Source organism: Crotalus tigris, unplaced genomic scaffold (genome assembly GCF_016545835.1).
Source record: "Crotalus tigris isolate CLP2741 ecotype Arizona unplaced genomic scaffold, ASM1654583v1 scf7180000023632.101745, whole genome shotgun sequence".
In the NCBI taxonomy this organism is placed as follows: Eukaryota; Metazoa; Chordata; class Lepidosauria; order Squamata; family Viperidae; genus Crotalus; species Crotalus tigris.
In genome coordinates, this window is record NW_024100090.1 from 52,898 (window position 1) to 73,054 (window position 20,157).

Sequence of the window (20,157 nt, forward strand, 5' to 3'; positions counted from 1 at the left end):
GAAGCGGTTTCCTCGTATTTCGTCATTGGGAGGGCCCAGAAGAGCGGAAAGACCAATGGGAAATCTGCCTTCTACATCGTCATCGGTCTCCGGGCAGAGCCTCCCTTGAGTTCATCCACAAGAGGAGATAGTGCGAAGCCGAGAGAAGCGCAGAAAGTTGGAGGGGGGGGGAATCCCTTCAGTCTGGGGGGGGGCTGCATTTTAGGGGGGCGATTGATGGCAGCTCCGGAGAGGAGAGGAAGGGCACTCGCACGTCCCCTGGTGCAGGAAAGGGACTGCAGAAGGAGGAGGAGGAGGGAGGGCGTCAGGAGGGACTCCAGGGCCCATGGTTCCCCACCTCACCCCATCTTCAGCCCCGCAAGATGCCTTTGGATGCTTTTCGAGGCCTCTTTCCACTACCCCGCCCAAATAGACCCGCCTGCAGCCCCCCAAGACCCTCTCAAAAGGAGGGGCTCAAGCCCCCTTCACTAAAGGGACAGTTTTGGATAGCCAATTTAGGGGAGCAATTCCTTCTCCCTCAGTTCCCCCCTCCCCTCCAGGTCCCGATTCAGCAATGGGGAAATACGGGTTGGGGGGGCGGGTCTCCTCCCCAAATTCACGGTCTCCCCCAAGAAGGAATCCAACTCTTCCCTCCCCTTAAAAAAAATGGGGATTCAGAAGAAAAACTGAGGTTGCAAAAACACTTTTGGTGGCTTCTCTGGATTCAGCTCTGAAAATGCCTCAGTTTCCCTCTTTCGCTTTCGCTTCCCGTCTCCTTCCTCGTTCAGTGCAAGAAACTTCGGGCTCAGGAGCTAATTCGGGGTCCGCAAGGTCCCCCTCCCACCCAGCCACGGAGGGGGGCGAGAGAGGAGCCCAGCTGCCTCTTATCCCACCTGGGCTGCCTTCCCGCGACCCCCGCCCCACCTCGGCCACAACAAGGGAAGAGGGGAGGGGGCTCCCTCTCCGTCCTGCGGGGGGAAATGAGGCGAGGCAGGGGCGGAGACCACGCGGAGATCGACGCTCCCGCAGTCTGCCGTCTCTCTTGCCCTCGACCCCTTTCCCCACTTCTGGGGTCCCAGCCCCTTTCTTCCCCCACCCCAGGGGCTCTGACGGCCCCCCCAGCCCCTCTCCTCCCCCCATGAGCCCCCTCCTTACCGGGGGTCTCCTTCCCCCCTTCGCTTCCGGGGATCCGGGCCAGCGGCCCCGCCAGCAGCAGCAGCACCAGGGGGAGCCCAGCGGAGCCCATGGACGCCGCCCCACAAGCGCCCCAGAGAGAGAAGAGACGAGAGACGCGGAGGCTCCCAGCCCCAGAGGCGGAATCGGGGGGTCTGGAATGGGGGGAGGGAGGAGGCGTTTCCCTCCAACTTCGGACCTGGGAGGGCCCAGGAAAGCGGAGGGACCAATGGGAATTCGTCCTTCCGTAGCGTCATCGGTCTCCGGGCAGAGCCTCCCTTGACTTCGCCCGATGGAGGAGATAGTTCGGCACAGAGAGAGAAGCAGAGAAAGTTGGGAGGGGGGAACAATCCCTTCAGTCGGGGTGGGGGGCTGCCTTTTAGGGGGGCGTTTCAGGCCAGCTCCGGAGGTGAGGGCGGACTTCCTTTTGCGCCCCCCCCCTCGTGATTCTCAGCCAGAGCCTCCTTTTCTCTGGGTGTGTGGAGGGGTGGACTAGATGCCCTTTCGGTTCCCAGAGGGAGCCTAGAGCAAAGTGGAGGCAGAGCTTGAGGACTCCTCCTGGGCTCGCCCGCTCAGTTTGGGGGCAGGAAGCCCCCCACAGGATTGGACCATGTGTGTGGGGGGGACCGCGGACACACACACACTAACTCCTCAGACAATCGATACCCATGTTTAAAGGCTCTGGGACGAAACCTCCAGTGCTGAGTGGGGAGTCCTATTTCCCCCCCCCCCTTTCTGGGGTCGCTATGCTGCAGCCGGGGTCACCGGAGGGAGATTTCCGTACGTGTAAAGTGGCGTCCTTTCCCTGGAGGGAGGGAGGGGGCTCCGCTGGGGGTCATTCCCGATCAGCAGGGGGTCCTCCTCCTCCTCCTCCAGGGGGTCCAGCCCCCACAGAGAGTGGCCCCCTTGGCTTCTCTCAATTCTGCCCCCTGAAGGGCTGCAGGAGCGGAGCCGGGTCGGGGTTCAGCCCGGAGCCAGGAGCGTCCGGGGCAGCTTCCCCTCCCCTCCCCCACCCCGAGGCAGGGGGGGCTGGGCTGGCGGAAGGCTTGGGGGGAGGGGAGAAGGGAGGGGGGAGACCTCAGACTCAGAGACAGGGTGGAGGGGACCCTTGAGATCTTCTAGTCCATCCCCCTGCTCGAGGCTGGAGTCCTTATTCCACAACCTCCTCCTCGAAGACCTCCAGGGATGGAGCCCCTCCCACCAATTCCAGGCTCCACTGATTGATTGGTTCTCACGGGCAGGAGATCCCTCCCGTTCCCTTCCAAGTCGGATCCCCCTCGGAGGCTCCGGACGGTCCCATCTTCCCTCCCAGGCTGAGCGACCTTCTCCGGGCTTCGGCTTCGGTCAGCGCCGGGGGATCCCTGGCGAGGCTGCCCCCCTCCGGGATCTGCCCGGGAGATCCCAAAGGGAGCGAGGGGGATCCCGAGGGCGGGAGTGGGTCTCCACCCGGTCTCCTCCTCCGGGAAGGGCCGCGAGTGGATCTCCCCTCCCACCCAGGGAAAGCCCGGCCGAGACCCCCGTTCCCCCCTCCTCTCCCGGCCGAAGCCCCGGATCCGGGAATCTTCCCCGAGGGATCCGGGAATCTCCCCCGAGGGATCCGCGGCTCTTCCTCGCTCCGCCCGGCCCGATTCTCCGCCAGGGGAGCTTCAGGCGCGGCTTGTCCTCCCGCGTGGAGATTCCGGGCGGGTTTTTCTCCACGACCCTCTCCGGCTTTTCTACGGGGGTTCCTCGAAACCCTCTTTTGAAGGGAAAGACCGTTTCCAAACACGGGCAGCCTTTCCCGCCCTTCCAAATCTCCGCCTTAATTCGAGATAAAGACTAACAAAGTCCCCGACAGCCCCGAAGACGCGGAGGAAGGAAAAGAGGATTCCGAGATTCAGGTCTGGCCAAAGGATTTCAGCTCCATCAATCGGAGAAAGAATTCCCAGGATGAGCAGGACAGAATTCCCCATTCCCGCCTTTCGCCCTTTGCCAGGGAATTCAGCATTCTGACTGCCGGGAGGGGGGCGGGAAGGGACGGTTGTGGGGAGAGGAATCCGCCCTGGGACTCGGTCCTCGGGATCCAGACTCTGAGAGGAACGCCGCTCTTCTGCATGGGAGGGGAAGGGAACCTTTGGCCGAAAAAGGAGAAGAAAAAAAGATCCACACCCCTGGGCGTGATGGCTGAGATTTTCCTCCAGGTAAATTGTTTTATATCCTTCTGACAGGGACGAAAGGACTGAGGGGTGGATAGACGGTATGTTAAACCAAAGGGTCAGTTTACAATTTGTCATCTAAATCGGAATTTTAATAGAAATTCTGTGGACTTCAATAATCCTTTGCCTTCAAATATAGGATGACAGGCTTAACCATTAATGTCTGAAAACCTTTTCTCTCCCCCCCCCCCAAACTCTCCAAAAAAACCAGACATTCCCCCAGCCCCAGAGGCGGAATCGGTGGGCCTGGATTGGAGGGGGGGGGGCATTTTTTCTCTCAAAGTCAGTCTTGGGAACGCCCAGAGATCCGAAAGGACCAATGAGAATTCTCCCTTCTGTAGCGTCATCGGTCTCCGGGCAGAGTCTCTCTCGACTTCCCCTGATGGAAGGGGCTGTCCGGCGCAGAGCGAGAAGCGGAGAAAGGGGGGGAGAAGTGTTGGGGGGCAGCTTGTATGGGGAGAGAAATCAGCCCTGAAAGAAGAGGGGGAAAAAAAGAAAAAAAAATATGCATATCCGTAGACAGGATGTATAAGAGGATCTGAGCAGATTTTCTTCCTTCTAGAATATCTCAATATTATTTTAAGGATGGAAGGATGCAGCCTATATTAAATAAAATAAATTTATAACACCTAATTATAACCTGGAATATCAATAGAAATTCTGTGGACTTCAGTAATCCTAGCACCGTAATGAATAGGATGACAGCCTTAACCATTAAAGTCTGAAAACCTTCCCCCCCCCCCAAACTCTCCCAAAACCGGACATTCTGTTTCTTTTGTTTCCTTCCATCCAGAGAAAACCTTTTTTCTCGCCTTCTCCGGAGATTCGTGTTCGGGGGAGTTCCGCAAAGGCGGGTCGGGCAGAGCCTCCATTCCCGGCTCTGCTCCGAAGGGCTTTGGGGGTCCGGAGGGGGCCCGGATCCTTCCCGGGGACGGGGGGGCTGGAGGGCTCAGACTCCCCCCTGGCCCAGCACCAGCCCCGGCAGGCCAGAGCCGGGTCCCCCCCCCCGCAGCCCAAGGAGGGCAGAGTCCGCATCTGCCCCCCAGTTGCGTGTCTGGACACAGCCGGTCGCCCACAGTCTGTCCCGGATCCAGGCAGCCTCTGGGGGGGAGGGAGGGGCCCCCCTCGCTCGCCTGACCCGGGCAAAACCTCTGGGCGCCTTTCCTGCTCCCCCCCCAAATATTGTGGTTTTCTCCACAGTTCACCCTGACACACACACACACACACAGCAACTCCTTTCCACAACTCCCGAAGAGGCGCCTGAGTCCCGCTTCCCTCCCCCCCCCGCCCCCGGCCTGAAGCGCTGGGCTCCCCCGAAGCGGAACCGAGGAACCGGCCCTGATCCAGCAGGCAACAAGCCCGGATTCTTCCCCAAACCAAAGTCACATCAGGTCTGTTTCTTTGGAAGACTTTCAATGTGAAAATATTCAATTGAAGAGCTGGATCAGGAAAGGGTAGAATGGCCCAGAACACGGCCTGGCAGTTGAGCGAGGGCGGGCTCCTGCGTGAGGCGATCTGTGCTCTGATTGGTGGCTGCGTGTGTAAAGGGGGAGTTTCCCTGTTTTCCCGCCTTTTTCTTCTGTGGACTCTGTCGGCCGTTTTGTGATTTACCTCACGATTTACCTCAGGCTTATAGTGATATGCCGAATTATGTTATCTGCTGCAAATATAGAGGTTAAATATATTTATTGATGTAAAGCTACAAGTTTGAGTCAGTGTCTCCCACTTCATTTGGACAGCTGCCGCTCAATTCCTCAACTTTAAATCTTTTTAGTGTGCCTTCCAGTCCTGGGTTTCATTCCACTAAGTTTCAGGAATTGCAACAATGACACACCTGCCTTTGGGTTTCAAGTTCACCCTGTTTATTCCTTGGTGTAGCCTTGGTGTAAATGCATGTGAGTCCCTTTTGACAGGCCCTGTGTTTGGTTTCCACATCCCTTCTTTTGTGTCCAAGTTCTTTTCTGCCCAAAGTTTCAAAAATCTGCTGTATCCACAGCAAGGAGCTTTTGTTAGGAACTTTTTTTTTTAAAGTAACAATTAATGAATGTGAAAGGAACATCTATCAGTTGAGAAACTCTCAGGGCAGGAGGGGAGGGAGGGGAGGGGCTCACCCCACTGCACAACAGTTGTGTATACACAGCCAGTTGCACAAAGAGGGTCCCAGATCCAGGCAGCGCCTGATCAGAGCAGAACTCCTGGACTCTTTTCATGTTTCCCCAGGAAGAGTTTGATTTTCTCCTGAATTCCTCCTTCCCCCCCCAGCCCTCCACAAACCCCCCACACAAACACACAGAGGAACCTTGTTTGTTTCCACAACCCCCAACAGCTGGAGAAGTGCTGGAGTTTCGCTTCCCCCCCCCCCCCGCCTGAAGCGCTGCGCTCCCCCGAAGCGGAACCGAGGAACTGGCCCTGATCCAGCAGGCAAGAAGCCCGATTCTTCCCCGGGGCAGCTCCGGGACTCTCCCGCTTCTCCCCATGGCTGAGTCTCCCCCTCGGTCCTCTGCCCTCCCCCCCCGGAAGAGATTTAGGGGTCCCTCCCAACCCCCGAGGAGACCCCGGACAGCCCAGGGAACAAAACGAGGGAGGGTTGGAGAAATGTCACCTGGGAGACTCGGCTCTGGGGGGGGGGAGAGGTTGAAGGGGCTCTGATGCCGGGAAAGGTGGAAGGAAAGAGAGGAAAAGGAGGAGAAGCAGGGAGGGGGAGGGGCTCAGCTGCAGTGGGGGGAGGGGGATGCTGAGGGAGGACCTGGAGGAGTGGGGGGAGGGTCTCCCCAGAGAAAGTCCATCCATGGGGGGGGGGGTTAAACGTTGACACCAACTTGATGGCATAAACCATCTTTAGCCTATCTGGTTAAAGGAGATCTCTGGTCTTTTCTCCACCAGTGAAAGAGATGGGGATGGTGATGACTAAACCACAGTTCATTTCATGGCTGTTCAAAGTTACAGTGGCACTGAAAAAACTTCATCTTATATTTCTTTTTTTAAATTTTTTTTTATTGTTTTTAATGTTTTTTTAATAATTTCATGTATATACCTGTGTTTAGCTTTGTGTATCCAACCCAGTCACTTGTTCTGAGATGGGTGGTTACATAAATTTCATAGCTAGATGATATAGCTGGTAAGGGGAGGGGTAGAGATAGAGAGATGTGTGTGTGTGAGAGAGAGGTGTGTGTGTGTGTGTGTGTGTGAGAGAGAGAGATGATAGACAGATAAGATAGATGAGATAGATATGATATGATATGATAAGATATGATATGATAGAGAAATGATAGAGAAGATACAGAAAGGGAGACAGAGATAGATAGATAGATAAGATATAGAGAGATAAGATATAGAGAGATGTAGAGAGAGAGATGATAGAGATAAGAGAGGGAGAGAGTGGGAGGGAGGGAGGGAAAGAGGGAGGGAGGGAGAGAGAGACATCCTGGGATTTCCAGACCGCTTCATCCCAGGACTAGCCTGGACTGGCCTTGCAGAGTTGCTGAGATCAGCCCTGCTGAGGGAGGGATTTTCACCTGCTGACAGGGAGCTTTTCCTCTCTAGATCATCCAAAAAGCCCTTGTGGAAGAGAGAAAATAGCGCAGTGGTGGGGAACACTCTGTGGGCACACGTGCCTTCCCTCCCCCCATGACCCCCTCCTCTCCATCAGCCCCCTTGAAGGAGAATCACCCCTGAGTGTGGCCCACATGGAGCAGCGCAGACAAGGACATGGCAGCCAGGCAGCGTAGAGAAGACTCTGCCCTCACACCCCATCTTGCAGTTGATGCTGCAGGGTGCAGGCAGAGGGTGTGGCTGCCATAGCGCTGCTGAGCTGCGTGGGCGATCTGTGGCGGGCCCTGGAGGTGGTGATTGGTCCTGTGGGCAGACGGGCGGGGGATGGGGAGGCAGAGTGGGGGGGCAAGGGGTGGAGCGGGGGCGGGGGCAGTTTTTGGGCACTCGTCTCTAAAAGGTTCGCCATCACTGAAATAGCATATCCCTAACAAGACTCAAAAGAAGGAGCTGCTTCTTCTTTACCCTTCATGTAAAGTGTTTGATTTCATCTTCCAAAATACGTTCTCCTTGTGGCACACTGATCAAAATGGGTGAAATAATCAAATTAGTTAATTCCCATTTTAAAAAGCACGCTTTTCAAACCGGCGCAAAGAATGGCAAGAACACTGGATTAAAAAAAAAAAACAATGTAAAGCAGAGTTAGGGAGGTCTTATGGGGAACAGAAGGAGACCATTTTTCCTAGGCAGCAAAAGGGGGGAAAGAAAGGGAGCAAATGGATCAGTCTCTAAGGAAGGATTTGGCCCGAAGGCTTTGAATTAAAGTGGTCGGGAGTCTCCTGGCCTTTCTCCACATTGGATTTCAGTGCCCAGAGGAGACGCCCCAAATGGGAAGCATCCAGAATCTGCTGTGCAAAAATGTAACAGAATAATACAGCTGGAAGGGACCTTGGAGGTCCTCTAGTCCAGCCCCCTGCCCACACAGGAGACCCTATGCCACTTCAGACAAATGGCTGTCCAGTCTCTTCTTAAAAGCCTCCAGGGATGAAGCCATCACAACTTCTGGAGGCCAGCAGTTCCACTGATTAATTGTTCTCACTGTTAGGAAATTGCTCCTTAAATCCAGATCTCTCCTTAATAAATTTCCATCCGTTGCTTCTCGTCCTGCCTTCAGGGGCTTTGGAGAATAGCTTGGCCCCCTCTTCTTTGGGGCAGCCCCACAAACAACTTCGATCAGCTATCACGTCACCCCTAGTTCTTCTTTTCTGGAGACTAGACAAACCCAATTTCTCAACCTTTCCTTATGTTTCAGCCTCTGCCCCTCATTAATCATCTTTGTTGCTCTTCTCTGCACTCTTTCTAGAGTCTCAACAACCTTTTTACATCGTGGTGACCAAAATTGGATGCAGTGTCCCAAGTGTGGCCTTACCAAGGCCTTGTAAAGTGCTATTAAAACTTCAGGTGATCTTGATCCTCTCCCTCTGTTAAGGCAGCCTAGGACTCTTAGGGAGATTGGAGTCCAGTGGGGCTGACCCCCTAGTTCCCTTCTCTACTTCATGGGAGTCAAAGTTGACTGTTAGGTTCATCAGGAGCCTGTTTGATCTCCCACTAGGTGCAAAAAAATGTGTCCCAGTTGATGTCAGGGTGGTCAAAGTCCCCCATGACTATTTTACTGTGCTTTCTCCATGCCTTAGCTAGTAAAAAGTTCATCTATTTCCTCTGTTTGGTTGGGTGGCCTATAGTATAAACCTAGACCAGGGGTAGACAACCTTGGCTCTTTTATGACTGGTGGAGTTCAACTCCCAGAATTCCTGAGCCAACATGGCTCAGCTTGGAAACATCTCCCTTTTCTCTCAGCGTGTCTGGCTCAGGAATTCTGGGAGTTGAAGTCCACGAGTCATAAAAGAGCCAAGGTTGCCTACCCCTGGCCTATACCATTAGAATGAGTCCCAAAGAGGGAGGAGGAGGAAGGTGTTGGGTGCCAAAATGGGGCAGGACCCTTCAGTTGTGAAGCCTCAGGTGCTCCCAAATGGCTCCCCACGTGTGCTTGGGGAGGACTGCTGACCTTCTGGTCCTCAAAGGTAGACATAAGGGGAAGCAGAGCAAGGGGGCCTATGAGAAGGAGGGGAGTCCTGCCCCTTCCCCTCCCTGGATCTGCCCACCCTCCTCCCAAACCAGTTTTCACTTCGGACCTGAAGTAGCTGGGATGGTTGATCCAGAGGCAGGGGAGGTGTCAATCTGGGGAGGGGAAGAGGAGAAGGGAGGACCCTCCTGCAGGGGGGGGGGAGGAAAGAGGAGGAGGAAGAGGAAGGAAGGAAGGAAGAATTCCAGGATTTTTCCTACAACGTTTATTCTTTTACAGCAAAGCGAAGGGAAGGGATTCGGACGAAGAGTAATGAAGATGAAGCTGCTGTGGATTTAAAGCCAGGAGAGATTTGGGTGTCTGGACTGACAGGCAGGTCCAGAGTCCCTGGGGTCAGTCTAGATGGTCTCCACCGCTCCCTCACAAGAAAGAGAGGCCTTCAAAGGAAAGCCAGAGGGGTCTCAGCAGGAAAAGCTCCAGGCTGCCATTCTCCTCCTCCCCCCAATCTAAAATCTTGATCCTCCATTTTTCAGAGGTTGCAAAAAAGAGACAGAAATTCATCAGCTAATGGAAAAAAGCCCCTTCCTTTCCCACCAGGAAGCAGGAAGACGGCAGGATTAATTCATGAGTGCTGTAGAAAAAAAGAGATGGGGAGAAATTTAGAAAATAAAGTGAAGCCAGTGTAAATAGCTTATTATTCCTCTCTTTCAGCCACCCCCCCCAGACAGGCCCACATTGCAGGGGGGTGGTTGATGGGTAGGAACAAAATGAGGGAGTGTCCCCCTTTTTTTTCAAAGAGGAAAAGGATGCAAAGGACCAGCAATTCATCTCCAGAGGCTTATGGAATTTTTCCCAATTGACTTAATTGGGGAGTTAATCAAGAAAGGAGGTCTCCCTCCCCCCAGACGTTTCATATGAACAAAGAAGATGGGGCCAGGATGGGGAGTGGTAGCAAAGCTGGGTGTCACTTTGCCAGAAATTGTGTGAAATGTCACAAAGAGACTTCTCTTCTCTTTTGCAATTTCCCAAAACCTGGAAACTTCCTGGGCCAGATTTTAGTGTTTATGTCTCTCTATGTGTTTGTTTTCGATTGCACTGTTTTCAGGTCTCTGTAAGGAAAAGCTGCCCCAAATTTGAAAAATTTGTGTTATCTACAGCTAGGAGGTTTTGTTCAGGCACGTTTTTTTTTTTTAAGGAATAATTAACGAATGTTAAAGAAACATCTATATCTTGAGGAGAAACTCACCTACAGGAGGCTGGATGGGAATTGCTGAAAGGAGAAAAAGACCCAGTCAGGACCCTTCATGGGCTGGAGGACTCAGGGGGTCCCCCTCCCCATTGATAGCCCATAATAGGTTGCAGGATGCTCACTTATACAGTAGACTCTCAAAGAACAGAATTTCCCAAGCAAATCTCCAAGGGGGCCTCCTTGCCATCTGCTGAGCTTGCTGAGAGGCCTCCCCTGGATGGTCCCCTCCCCACAATCTCTCATCCAGCCCCCCCAGACTCACCTTTCTTGCTCTTCAGGTGGAGGGAGAGCCCCATGGCAAAGAAGATCACCCCAATCACGGCTGCCATGATCCCCGTCCAGAGTTTGCTCCTGGCCGAGTTGGAGGATCGGGGCTCTGGGGAAGGAGAAGGAGCCTCACTGAGTAGGAGGATCAAGGCCAGCTCCCCCCCCCAGAAGGGTCCATCCCAGCTCCCCCACAGGGAGGGTCTCTGCCCCTTCTCAGGGCAGGAGGGGGTGCCCAGAGGGGGAGGGGAGGGGCTCACCCCACTGGACGATGATCGGGGCTTCCAGGCTTGCGTGCCCCACCTCGCAGGTGTAGATGTCCCCCCGCTGGGGCTGGGTCTCCAGCATCACCTGGAGCTGGTAGGTCCAGTCTCCGTTCTGGAGCTCCTCCCCAAAGGCCACACCCTCCTCCTCCGGCCGCCCATTCTTCAGCCACCGGACCTCGATCTCCATGGGGTAGAAGCCCCTCACGATGCAGAGGAGGATGGTGTTAGGAGAAGTGGGATCCAGCTTGGTGGGGGAGATGGAAACGGTGGGCTTGGCTGGAGGAGAGGAAGGGGAGGAGGGACACAGGGGAGACATTGGAGGGGCCAGAACAGGAGACCAAGTTGGTTAGTTCAGGCCAAGAGCCCTTTTCAGTCCTGAAAATAATATTTGTTTTAAGTTATTTCCAAAGCAAATTGCAGCAAGAAATTAAATGGGATCCTGAAAGATGGAAAAACATAAATCGTTCCTGGTTGGGATCAGTTTCCATCATCAAATTTCACAAGTCCAACAGGAATAAATACTGGAAATGCCCCAGAATGGAAGGAATTTCCTGCCAGATTTGGGGGAGACAGAAAGAGACCCAGAAGACGGGGAAGACACACAGCATGTTTTGGAGAATTGCAGGGATCCCATTCAAAAGAAAACCACATTTTTTAAAAAATAGGTAGAATACCAGAACATTTATTTATTTATTAAATTTGTTTGCCACCATCTCATGATAAAATGACTCTAGGCAGCTTACAGCAGGGCTTTTCAACTGGTGGTATGTGTACCACCTGTGGTACATGAGCACATGACAGATGGTATGCTGCCCTGTCCAGCCAAGTGTAGTGGGGGAGGGAACCAGCCAGCACAGGCAAGGACTTACTGTGAGAGTGTCCTCTGGAGCTGCAGAGTGGCTGGAGCGAGGCAAAGGCCCCAGGCTCACTTCCGGTTCACCCCCCTCTCCCATGAGAAAGGAGGAGAAGTGGGCGGAGAGAGAAGAGGGTATAACAGGAGGCAGTTTGGGCCGGGAGAAGGAGAGAGAGAAAAAGAAGCAGCCTAGGGAGGAGGTGGAGTCAGCTCTAGCTGCACAGAATGAAAAGAAGAATGAGGAGGAAGGGGGAGAGGAGACGAGATCAAGCAGGCTGGCCACAAGTGGATCTAGAACTTCTGTGGCAGCAACCTGTGTTGGGAGCAAGGAACATAGGGAGGAGGGGTTGCCCTCTATGACAGTGGTTCTCAACCTTTCTAATGCCGCGACCCCATAATACAGTTCCCCATGTTGTGGTGACCCCCAACTACTTATACATCATCGGGTGCCAGGGGCGTGGCCAAAGAAAAGGGGAAAAAAATGGCAGACAGCCTTGTTTGGCGACCCCTGTGAAATGGTCATTCGACCCCAAATGGGATCCCGACCCACAGGTTGAGAACCACTGCTCTATGAGGAATGAAGAAAGGCAATGAAGAAAGGCAGCAGCGTCTGGAGGTGAAGCAAGGAGGCAGATGGAGCAATGAAGAAAGGCAGCAATGAAAAAAGGCAGCAATGAAGAAAGGCAGTACTGGCTGGAGGTGAGGCAAGGAGGGAGATGGAGAGTGGAAGGATTCTTTTGTGCTTTTGGGACTTTGAAGTTCTGGGATTTCTGCAATGGGGGCTTTGTGTTCTTAAGGATTGTTTGGCAATTTCTATTTGGCTGATGGCTGATGTCTCATGTTAGCTTCTACTGCTCTGCTATTGTTAGCTGTACGTTTTGCTGCAAGGAATTTTGAAGTATTTTTCTCCTGAATGGATTTTGCCTGTAGCATTCCTTTACTTACGAATGGAGCCATTTGGGGAGGCTGCCTTAGCCAGCAGCCATACTTACTACATTTTTTTCTTCCTTAAGTGCCGACTGCACTCCTTAACTTCCCTTTCTAGCCATTGGCTAATTCTTAAAGGGGAATGCACCTTTTTAAGCTATTTCCCTCAATGGCTTTTCTGTCTCTGGAGGCTTTTTCTTGTTCATTGAATCTATGGAAGAAAGGAAAGGGGGGGGGGTTCAAATTCTTCCTTCAGAAGGAGATGGGAATGAGAAAGAGGGAGGCAGGGAAGGAGGGAGGGAGGGAGGAAAGGAAGTCCCGCCTTAGCACTTGGCCACCAGCAGCCCTGCCAATGACTTTGCTTGTCAAAAGGTTGCAGAAGGGGATCACATGACCCTGGGACACTGTGGCCATCATAAATATGAATCAGTTGCCAAGCATCCAAATATAAATCACATGACCCTGGGCATGCTGCAATGGTCATAAGTGTGAAAAATGGTCATAAGTCATTTCAGTGGAATTGCAACTTTGAACAGTTTTTGGTTTTTTTGGTCATCAAGTGTTTGACACCTTGCTAGGTGGTACTCAAATATTGCCATATATCCTAAAAGTGGTACAGTCGGTGAAAAGGTTGAAAAGCCCTGGCTTACAGCATTACAATGTTAAAGTCCCAACAGATAAATATTTCTATAGCAATCAAAATGGAATTCCCAGTCAAGATAAAATTATAGTTAAAAGATGGGGAGGAACAGGAGGTGTGAGGGGGGAGGGGGGATTGCCTCTGAATTCAACAACTACCTCCAGTGTGAGGCTCCCTATGAGGACCCCCTGATTTGGATCCAGGAAATTACAGACCTATCAGCCTGACCTCAATACCTGGGAAGATCCTGGAAAAGATAATCAAACAACGAATCAACGAACACCTAGAGGCAAACAAAGTCATTACTAAAAGCCAACATGGGTTTGTCAAAAATAGATCATGCCAGACAAATCTTATTGCATTCTTTGACCAAGTGACAAAATTAGTGGATCAGAGGAATGCTGTGGACATAATTTACTTGGACTTCAGTAAGGCATTTGATAAAGTAGATCACAACCTACTACTTGACAAGATAGAAAAATGTGGGGTAGACAGAACCACCACCAGATGGATCCGTAGCTGGCTGACCGGCCGTACTCAGCGAGTGGTCCTCAATGGAACTGCATCTATATGGAGGGAAGTGTGTAGTGGGGTGCCCCAGGGCTCTGTTCTGGGCCCAGTACTCTTCAACATCTTCATCAACGATTTGGATGAAGGGATAGATGGGGAACTCATCAAATTTGCAGACGACACCAAGCTGGCAGGAATAGCCAACACTCCAGAAGACAGGCTTCAGATACAGAAGGATCTGGACAGACTTGAACACTGGGCACTAACTAACAAAATGAAATTCAATGGTGAAAAAAGCAAGGTTCTACATTTAGGCAAGAAAAACCAAATGCACAAGTACAGCATAGGTGGCACCATGCTCAATAGTAGTAACTGTGAGAGGGACCTCGGAGTCCTAGTAGACAATCACTTAAATATGAGCCAGCAGTGTGCTGCAGCTGCCAAAAAGGCCAACACAGTGCTAGGCTGCATTAACAGAGGGATAGAATCAAGATCACGTGAAGTATTAATACCACTCTTCAATGCCTTGGTAAGGCCACACTTGGAATACTGCATCCAGTTTTGGTCACCACGATGTAAAAAAGATGTTGAGACTCTAGAAAGAGTACAGAGAAGAGCAACAAAGATGATTAGGGGACTGGAGGCTAAAACATATAAGGAACGGTTGGTAGAATTGGGTATGTCTAGTTTAACGAAGAGAAGGACAAGGGGGGACATGATAGCAGTATTCCAATATCTCAGGGGCTGCCATAAAGAAGAGGGAATTAAGCTATTTTCCAAAGCACCTGAAGGCAGGACAAGAAGCAACGGGTGGAAACTAATCAAGGAGAGAAGCAACCTAGAACTAAGGAGAAACTTCCTGACAGTGAGAACAATTAATCAGTGGAACAGCTTGCCTCCAGAAGCAGTAAATGCTCCAACACTGGAAGTTTTTAAGAAGAGACTGGACAGCCATTTGTCCGAAATGGTGTAGGGTTTCCTGCCCAAGCAGGGGGTTGGACTAGATGACCTCCAAGGTCCCTTCCAACTTTACTATTATTATTATTATTATTATTATTATTATTATTATTATTATTATTATTATTATTATTATTATTATTATTATTATTATTATTATTTTGAGCCAGACTTCGCCTAATCTGTTTCATTATTTGTTATTTAATCCTCGGATCTGGTTGGGATTTTTTTATGAACAGTTAATTATCCTCCTAGGTTCGCAGGGAAGAATTTAGGAGTAAAAATGAATTGCACACTGAATATGCGGAGAACAAAATCTGTGTCGGTTCCCCTTAAATATTCCATAATTTCCGGAAGGAGCAGATGCCCAGCTTCACCTGGTAAAATGCCTTTTTCTGTTGGGATTTGGTGGTTTTTCTCTTGTGGAAGAAAGATCTTATTTAATTCTTTGGTAGCCTATTATTTTTGGAGACCCTGGGCTCACAATGTTAATATTAAATTTATCCATTTTTTGAGTAATGATGCTTTAAAGAAATAAATAAGGTTTTTTAAATATAAACAAATAAAACTAGAACAACAAATGTAGGCAATTTGCCAGGAATCTGGAACAGGGAACTAAACAATCTGAGGCTTCAGGGCTGAACGAATGACCAAAATTCAGTTTTAATGTTTGGGGTTTTTTTTTGAATCTTTGCCTGCAGATGAAACTCTTGTTTTGCACAATGAAACCTTATCAGTTGATAGAAATAAATAAGGTTTTTTTATATACAAAGAAATAAAATTAGAAAAACAAAGGTAGGCGATTTGCAAGGAATCTGGATGAGAGAATTCAACCATTCATGATTCCATTTCAGGCCTGAATGAAGGTGGGATGTGTTTCTTATGACCCCAAATCCAATTTTTATCTTTGTGGGTGTTTTGGGACTCCCTCCCCCAATTCAGGGACCTTCCCAGGTGTGAAGAGGGAAGCAATTCGGCTGCAGGTGAAGCCGAGTCTCTGACCAAAAAGGGGGTTTCAGGGGGGGCTTTTCTCCCAGACCCCCAACATTGGATGAACAAATGACTCTGAATAAAGGATAAAAAGAACTGAAAGACGGACAGGGCCCAGCAGACGAAAGAGCCTTCCCTGATTCCCTTTTCCAGACCTTTGGAAGTTCACTTTTGATCCTAAAATCCCAAAGGCCCCAGAGGTGAAGGGAGCCCCTCCCCCACTCCTGGCCTTCCGGAAAGGGGGGGAAAGGGGGCTCTGGGGCTTTGCCATCCAGATCCCCTCTTTGAGGGAGGGGAAGGGATTAGGAGTATCAATAAATATGAATAAATACCAATGAATAAATTTGATAGATTGGAGAGCACAGAATACATAAGGGGCAAATCTTTCTCCGGGAGAGTCCTAAGAAATGAAAGGAAAAGGGGGGGTCCCGGCATCCCCCCCAGTGGAACTCCCCCTCCCCCACTCACCTCTCCGGCCAACCACAGAAATGCTCTGGGCAATCCCGTAGTTGTGTCGGCAGAAGCGATTCACTTCGCCCTTGTAGAACTGCAGGAGGCGCTTATCCCTGTTGAAAGCCTCCGCATCGACCTTCCCCAACGCCGTGACGGCCTCGAACTCCCCGCGGGCGCTGTCGAAGCGGAGGAACTCCTCCCGGTCGTACATCTCCCGGTACACGTATCGCACCTGCTGCGTCCCGTTGAGGAAATGGCACTCGATCTTCCCCTGGTACAGGAAATGGGCTGCGGGCAGGAGGAGGAGGAGGAGGGGGGGGGTCAGGAGGGACTCCAGGGCCCATCGTTCCCAGCCTGCCCTCGAGGAGGGACACAGGCTTGTCAGAGGAGGGGAGGGAGACCTGCCGGGAGAGGCTACCAAAAGGCGCCCCCTGGAGGAGGGATGGGGAACCGTCGGTCCCAGCGGGACTCCCCCTCCCTTAATGGGGGTCGGGGGAGGGGAGGAAAATGAGGGAGGGGAGGAGCTTCCTGAGGGACCGCCTCCTTCTCCCGAGGGTGGAAAAAGGCAGGCAGAAGTTCAGCTGGTCCAGCACTCGCTCTGTCTGCAAGGAACATTGGATCCCGGTGGGGCCTCTTTGCCCCCCCAAACTAGCAGGAAATATGGGGGGAAGGAAGAGACCCCCTCTGGGCTGGATCCATGCTTCCCTCTCCCTCTTCCTTTGGGGCGGGGACACAATCAGGATACCCACACCCATGCTCCTGGGCTCTCCCTGCCCTTCAAGCCCCACTTTCCCTTTTCTTCTCCCCCCCCCCATCTTCAGCCCCACAAGCTGCCTTTGGGTGATTTTCGAGGCCTCTTTTCTGTCCCTCCCCAAAAGAGCCCCCTGCAGCCCCCCAAGGCCACCTCACAGGGAGGGGCTCCAGTCCCCTTCACGAAAGAGGGAGTTTGGAGGAACAACCCAGACCCCCCCCCAATATCCCTCCCAATAGAGGGGGAGAAGGCGAGAGAGGGGAAGATTTTCAATCTTGGGGGCTGCAGCTTTAGAGGGGTGTCCAGGGGGGGGGTTGTGGACTTCCTTTTTTGCCCCCTCCCATGAATTTGAACCACAGTCCCCCTTTCTCTATGTGCCTGGAGGAGTGGACTAAATGACCCTTTAAGCTCCCTTAAGGCCCCCCATGAGGAGTCCAGGCTGGGTCTGCAGAGACTTCGGAAGGGCGGAGGGGAGCCGGGGGGGGTCTCTCCTGAGACCCTCCCTCCCCCTGGTCTCGCTTGGCTCAAAGGGGCTTTTCCAAAAGGCAGCTGGACTTTCCTGGTTCTTTCCTTGAAGACGTTTCGCTTCTCATCCCAGAAGCTTCTTCAGTTCTGACCGAAGGGTGGAGGGTGGAAGGACGGATATTCCTTGCGGTCATTTTGAAAGTCGGTCCCTGATTCTCTGAGGGGCCTTGAGGACCCCCACAGGTTTATGTGGGCCCTCAGGGTCCCCTGGGGGGGCAAAGGGGTGGGGAGCCTTCCTGGGGCTGCCGAAAGGACCCCGTTGTAGGCAGGAGATGGGGGGTCCTTTCCCTCCCCCCACTCTGTCGAGGGAGGGGTGCTCAATTTTGACCTAGATGGCTTGGGGGGCTGGGGATCCTGGGGAGAAGGGAGCCCCCAGATTCCCTAGTTACCCCCAAATGTTATCCCTACCTGCAACTTCAGTCCTACTAGCTGCCTTTGTGTGATTTGGGGTTTCAGCCCTCTTTCCTGTCCCCCTCCAGTCCCCCAAGAACCATCTCAGAGGGAGGGTCTCCAGCCCCCCTCACCAAAAGAGTAGTTTTGGGGAGCCAATTTAGTGGAGCAATTCAGACGCCCCAATATCCATCTGACCCCCTCCTCTCTGGGTCCCGATTCAGCAATGGGGGAATATGGGGTGGGGGTTCTGGGTCTCCTCCCCAAATTGAGAGTCTCCCCAAGAAGGAATCCAGCTCAACTCTCCCCTCCCCTTAAAAAAATGGAGATTCAGAAGAAAAACTGAGGTTGCAAAAACACTTTTGCCGAAAAAAATCTCTTTTTCTTATACCTTTGATGGCCTTTGTGGATTCAGCTCTGAAAATGCCTCAGTTTCCCTCTTTCGCTTTCGCTTTCGTTTTCTGCCTTTTTCCTCTTTCAGTGTAAGAAATTGCGGGCTCAGGCGCTAATTCGGGGTCCGCAAGGTCCCCCTCCCACCCAGCCAAGAGGGGGGCGAGAGAGGGGTCCAGCCGCCTCTTATCCCACCTCGGCTGCCTTTCCACGACTCCGCCGCAACCAGGAAAGGGGGGGCTCCCTCTTTGTTCTGCGTGGGAAATGCTGCGAGGGAGGGGCGGAGACCACGCGGAGATCGAGGCTCCCGCAGCCTTCCGTCTCTCTTGCCCTCCACCCCTTTTCCCCCTACTGGGGTCCCCGCGCCTCTCCTCCCCCCTCTGAGCCCCCTCCTTACCGGGGGTCTCCTTCCCCCCTTCGCTTCCGGGGATCCGGGCCAGCGCCCCCGCCAGCAGCAGCAGCGTCAGGGGGAGCCCCGCGGAGCCCATGGACGCCGCCCCACAAGCGCCCCCAGAGAGAGGGGAGAGAGACGCGGAGGCTCCCAGCCCCAGAGGCGGAATCTGGGGGAGGGGGCGTTTTCCTCGAACTTCGGAATTGGGAGGGCCCAGAAAAGCGGACGGACCAATGGGAATTCTCCCTTCTCTAGCGTCATCGGTCTCCGGGCAGAGCCTCCCTTGACTTCACCCGATAGAGGAGATAGTTCGGCGCAGAGAGAAGAGCGGAGAGGGGGGGACCAATCCCTTCAGTCGGGGGGGGCGCAGCTCAAGGGGGGGTCTCAGACCAGCCCTGCAGGGGAGCGTGCACTTCCTTTTGCCCTTCCCCCCGTTGGTCCTGCCTAGAAGGGCCGGGGGGCTGCAGGGGAGGGCAGAAGGGGAGGGGCAGCCCCGCAGCCACCGAGGACTTGGGGGGTCCCTGAGGCGGCTGACTGGGCGCCTTCACACACGGAGAGACACGCGTTTCCTGGGCCCCCGTGAAGAAGGAGGCCAAATCTACGTCCTGGGTGGGGCTTCCCCCCCCCGGCCCCTCCTGAAACCTGCTTGGACCTTTTACGTTCCTGGCAAAGGGGCTGCCGGATGGGGGGGAGGTTTTGCCCCAGGTCGGAATTAGTTGAAGAAGGGCTGTTGTTGGTCTCAAGGGGGGGTCAGAAGGGGGGGAAGCGAGAATCCTCCCTCCCTCCCTTCCATCGTCCCTCCCTCCCTCCCTCCCTTCTTTCCTTTCTTCTGCCCTCTCCCCCCACTCCCTCCAAGCGCCGTGGGGTCTTCTGACCCACCGCAAAGAGAAGGTCGGTTTTGGTTCAAGAATGGCTGTTGTGGATCACAAGGGGGGGGGCTTTCATGGCCCCTCCCCGGGAGGGGAACCTCTCGCAGCCTCGCTCTGGGGTGAAGGAGGAGGAGGGGGGGAAACGCTCCGTATCCCAGGGGAACGTTTTTCCCAGCTAGGGGGAGGCGAGAAAGGGCGACCCCCCCACTTTGGAACGATGTGCCCGGGGGAGAGCAGCCTCAGGGCGGCCCCGAAAGCCGGTGGGCTCCCCTGCGTGGGGGGGGGGGCGGGGGTGTCACTGGAGGCCAGGCAGTGTCTTGGGTGGGGAGGGGGAGCTTCCATTGGGATCCCTGCCCAGAATGGAGGGGGGAGGGCGCTGTTTTTGACAAACCCCTGCCGGCTCCTGGTTATAGCTTTCTTTGCTTCTAGTTGTTCGCAGATCTGTTTTTTTGATGATCTTTTCCAGGATCTTCCCAGGTATTGAGGTTAGGCTGATTGGTCTGCAGTTTCCTGGGTCCGTTTTTTCTTTCTTTCTTGAAGATGGAACCACATCAGCCCTTTTCCAATCCTCGGTTCTTCCCCCCGGTGCTCCAGGATTTGTCAAAGAAGTCCTGCAACGGCTCTGATATAACATCTGGAATCGCTTGCCTGAAGGGTTTGGGAGTTTGTGTGTGTGTGTGTGTGTGTGTGTGTGTGTGTGTGTGTGTGTGTGTGTGTGTGTACCTGTGTCTGCAGTTCTCCCCCCCCCCATATGGTCCAGACCTGTGGGGGGGGGGATTTCCTGCCCCCAAACTGAGCCGGGCGAGCCCAAGA

At 53.2% G+C, this 20,157-nt stretch overlaps 1 protein-coding gene across 1 annotated transcript; it reads right to left on the reverse strand.

Moving 5' to 3' along the window:
• Positions 1-9,169: 9,169 nt before the first annotated feature.
• On the reverse strand, positions 9,170-18,572 carry LOC120297532 (DLA class II histocompatibility antigen, DR-1 beta chain-like). Its single transcript, XM_039320255.1, has 6 exons — positions 18,482-18,572; positions 16,044-16,316; positions 10,693-10,974; positions 10,431-10,544; positions 10,166-10,189; positions 9,170-9,550 (listed from the first exon to the last, which is right to left on the reverse strand). Exons 1-6 carry the CDS (start codon positions 18,570-18,572, stop codon positions 9,537-9,539), a joined length of 798 nt encoding a protein of 265 aa, XP_039176189.1. The 3' UTR covers positions 9,170-9,536.
• Between the last annotated feature and the right edge of the window lie 1,585 nt (positions 18,573-20,157).

What these genes read in the sequence shown, in the direction of transcription:
- LOC120297532 (XM_039320255.1), bottom strand. Translation starts at nt 18,572, where the DNA reads ATGGGCTCCGCGGGGCTCCCCCTGACGCTGCTGCTGCTGGCGGGGGCG. An exon ending in TTCTGTGGTTGGCCGGAGAG is followed by an intron (nt 10,975 to 16,043) that starts GTGAGTGGGGGA and finishes CCTCTCCTCCAG; the next exon opens with CCAAGCCCACCGTTTCCATC. An exon ending in CCACCTGAAGAGCAAGAAAG is followed by an intron (nt 10,190 to 10,430) that starts GTGAGTCTGGGG and finishes TTCTCCTTTCAG; the next exon opens with CAATTCCCATCCAGCCTCCT.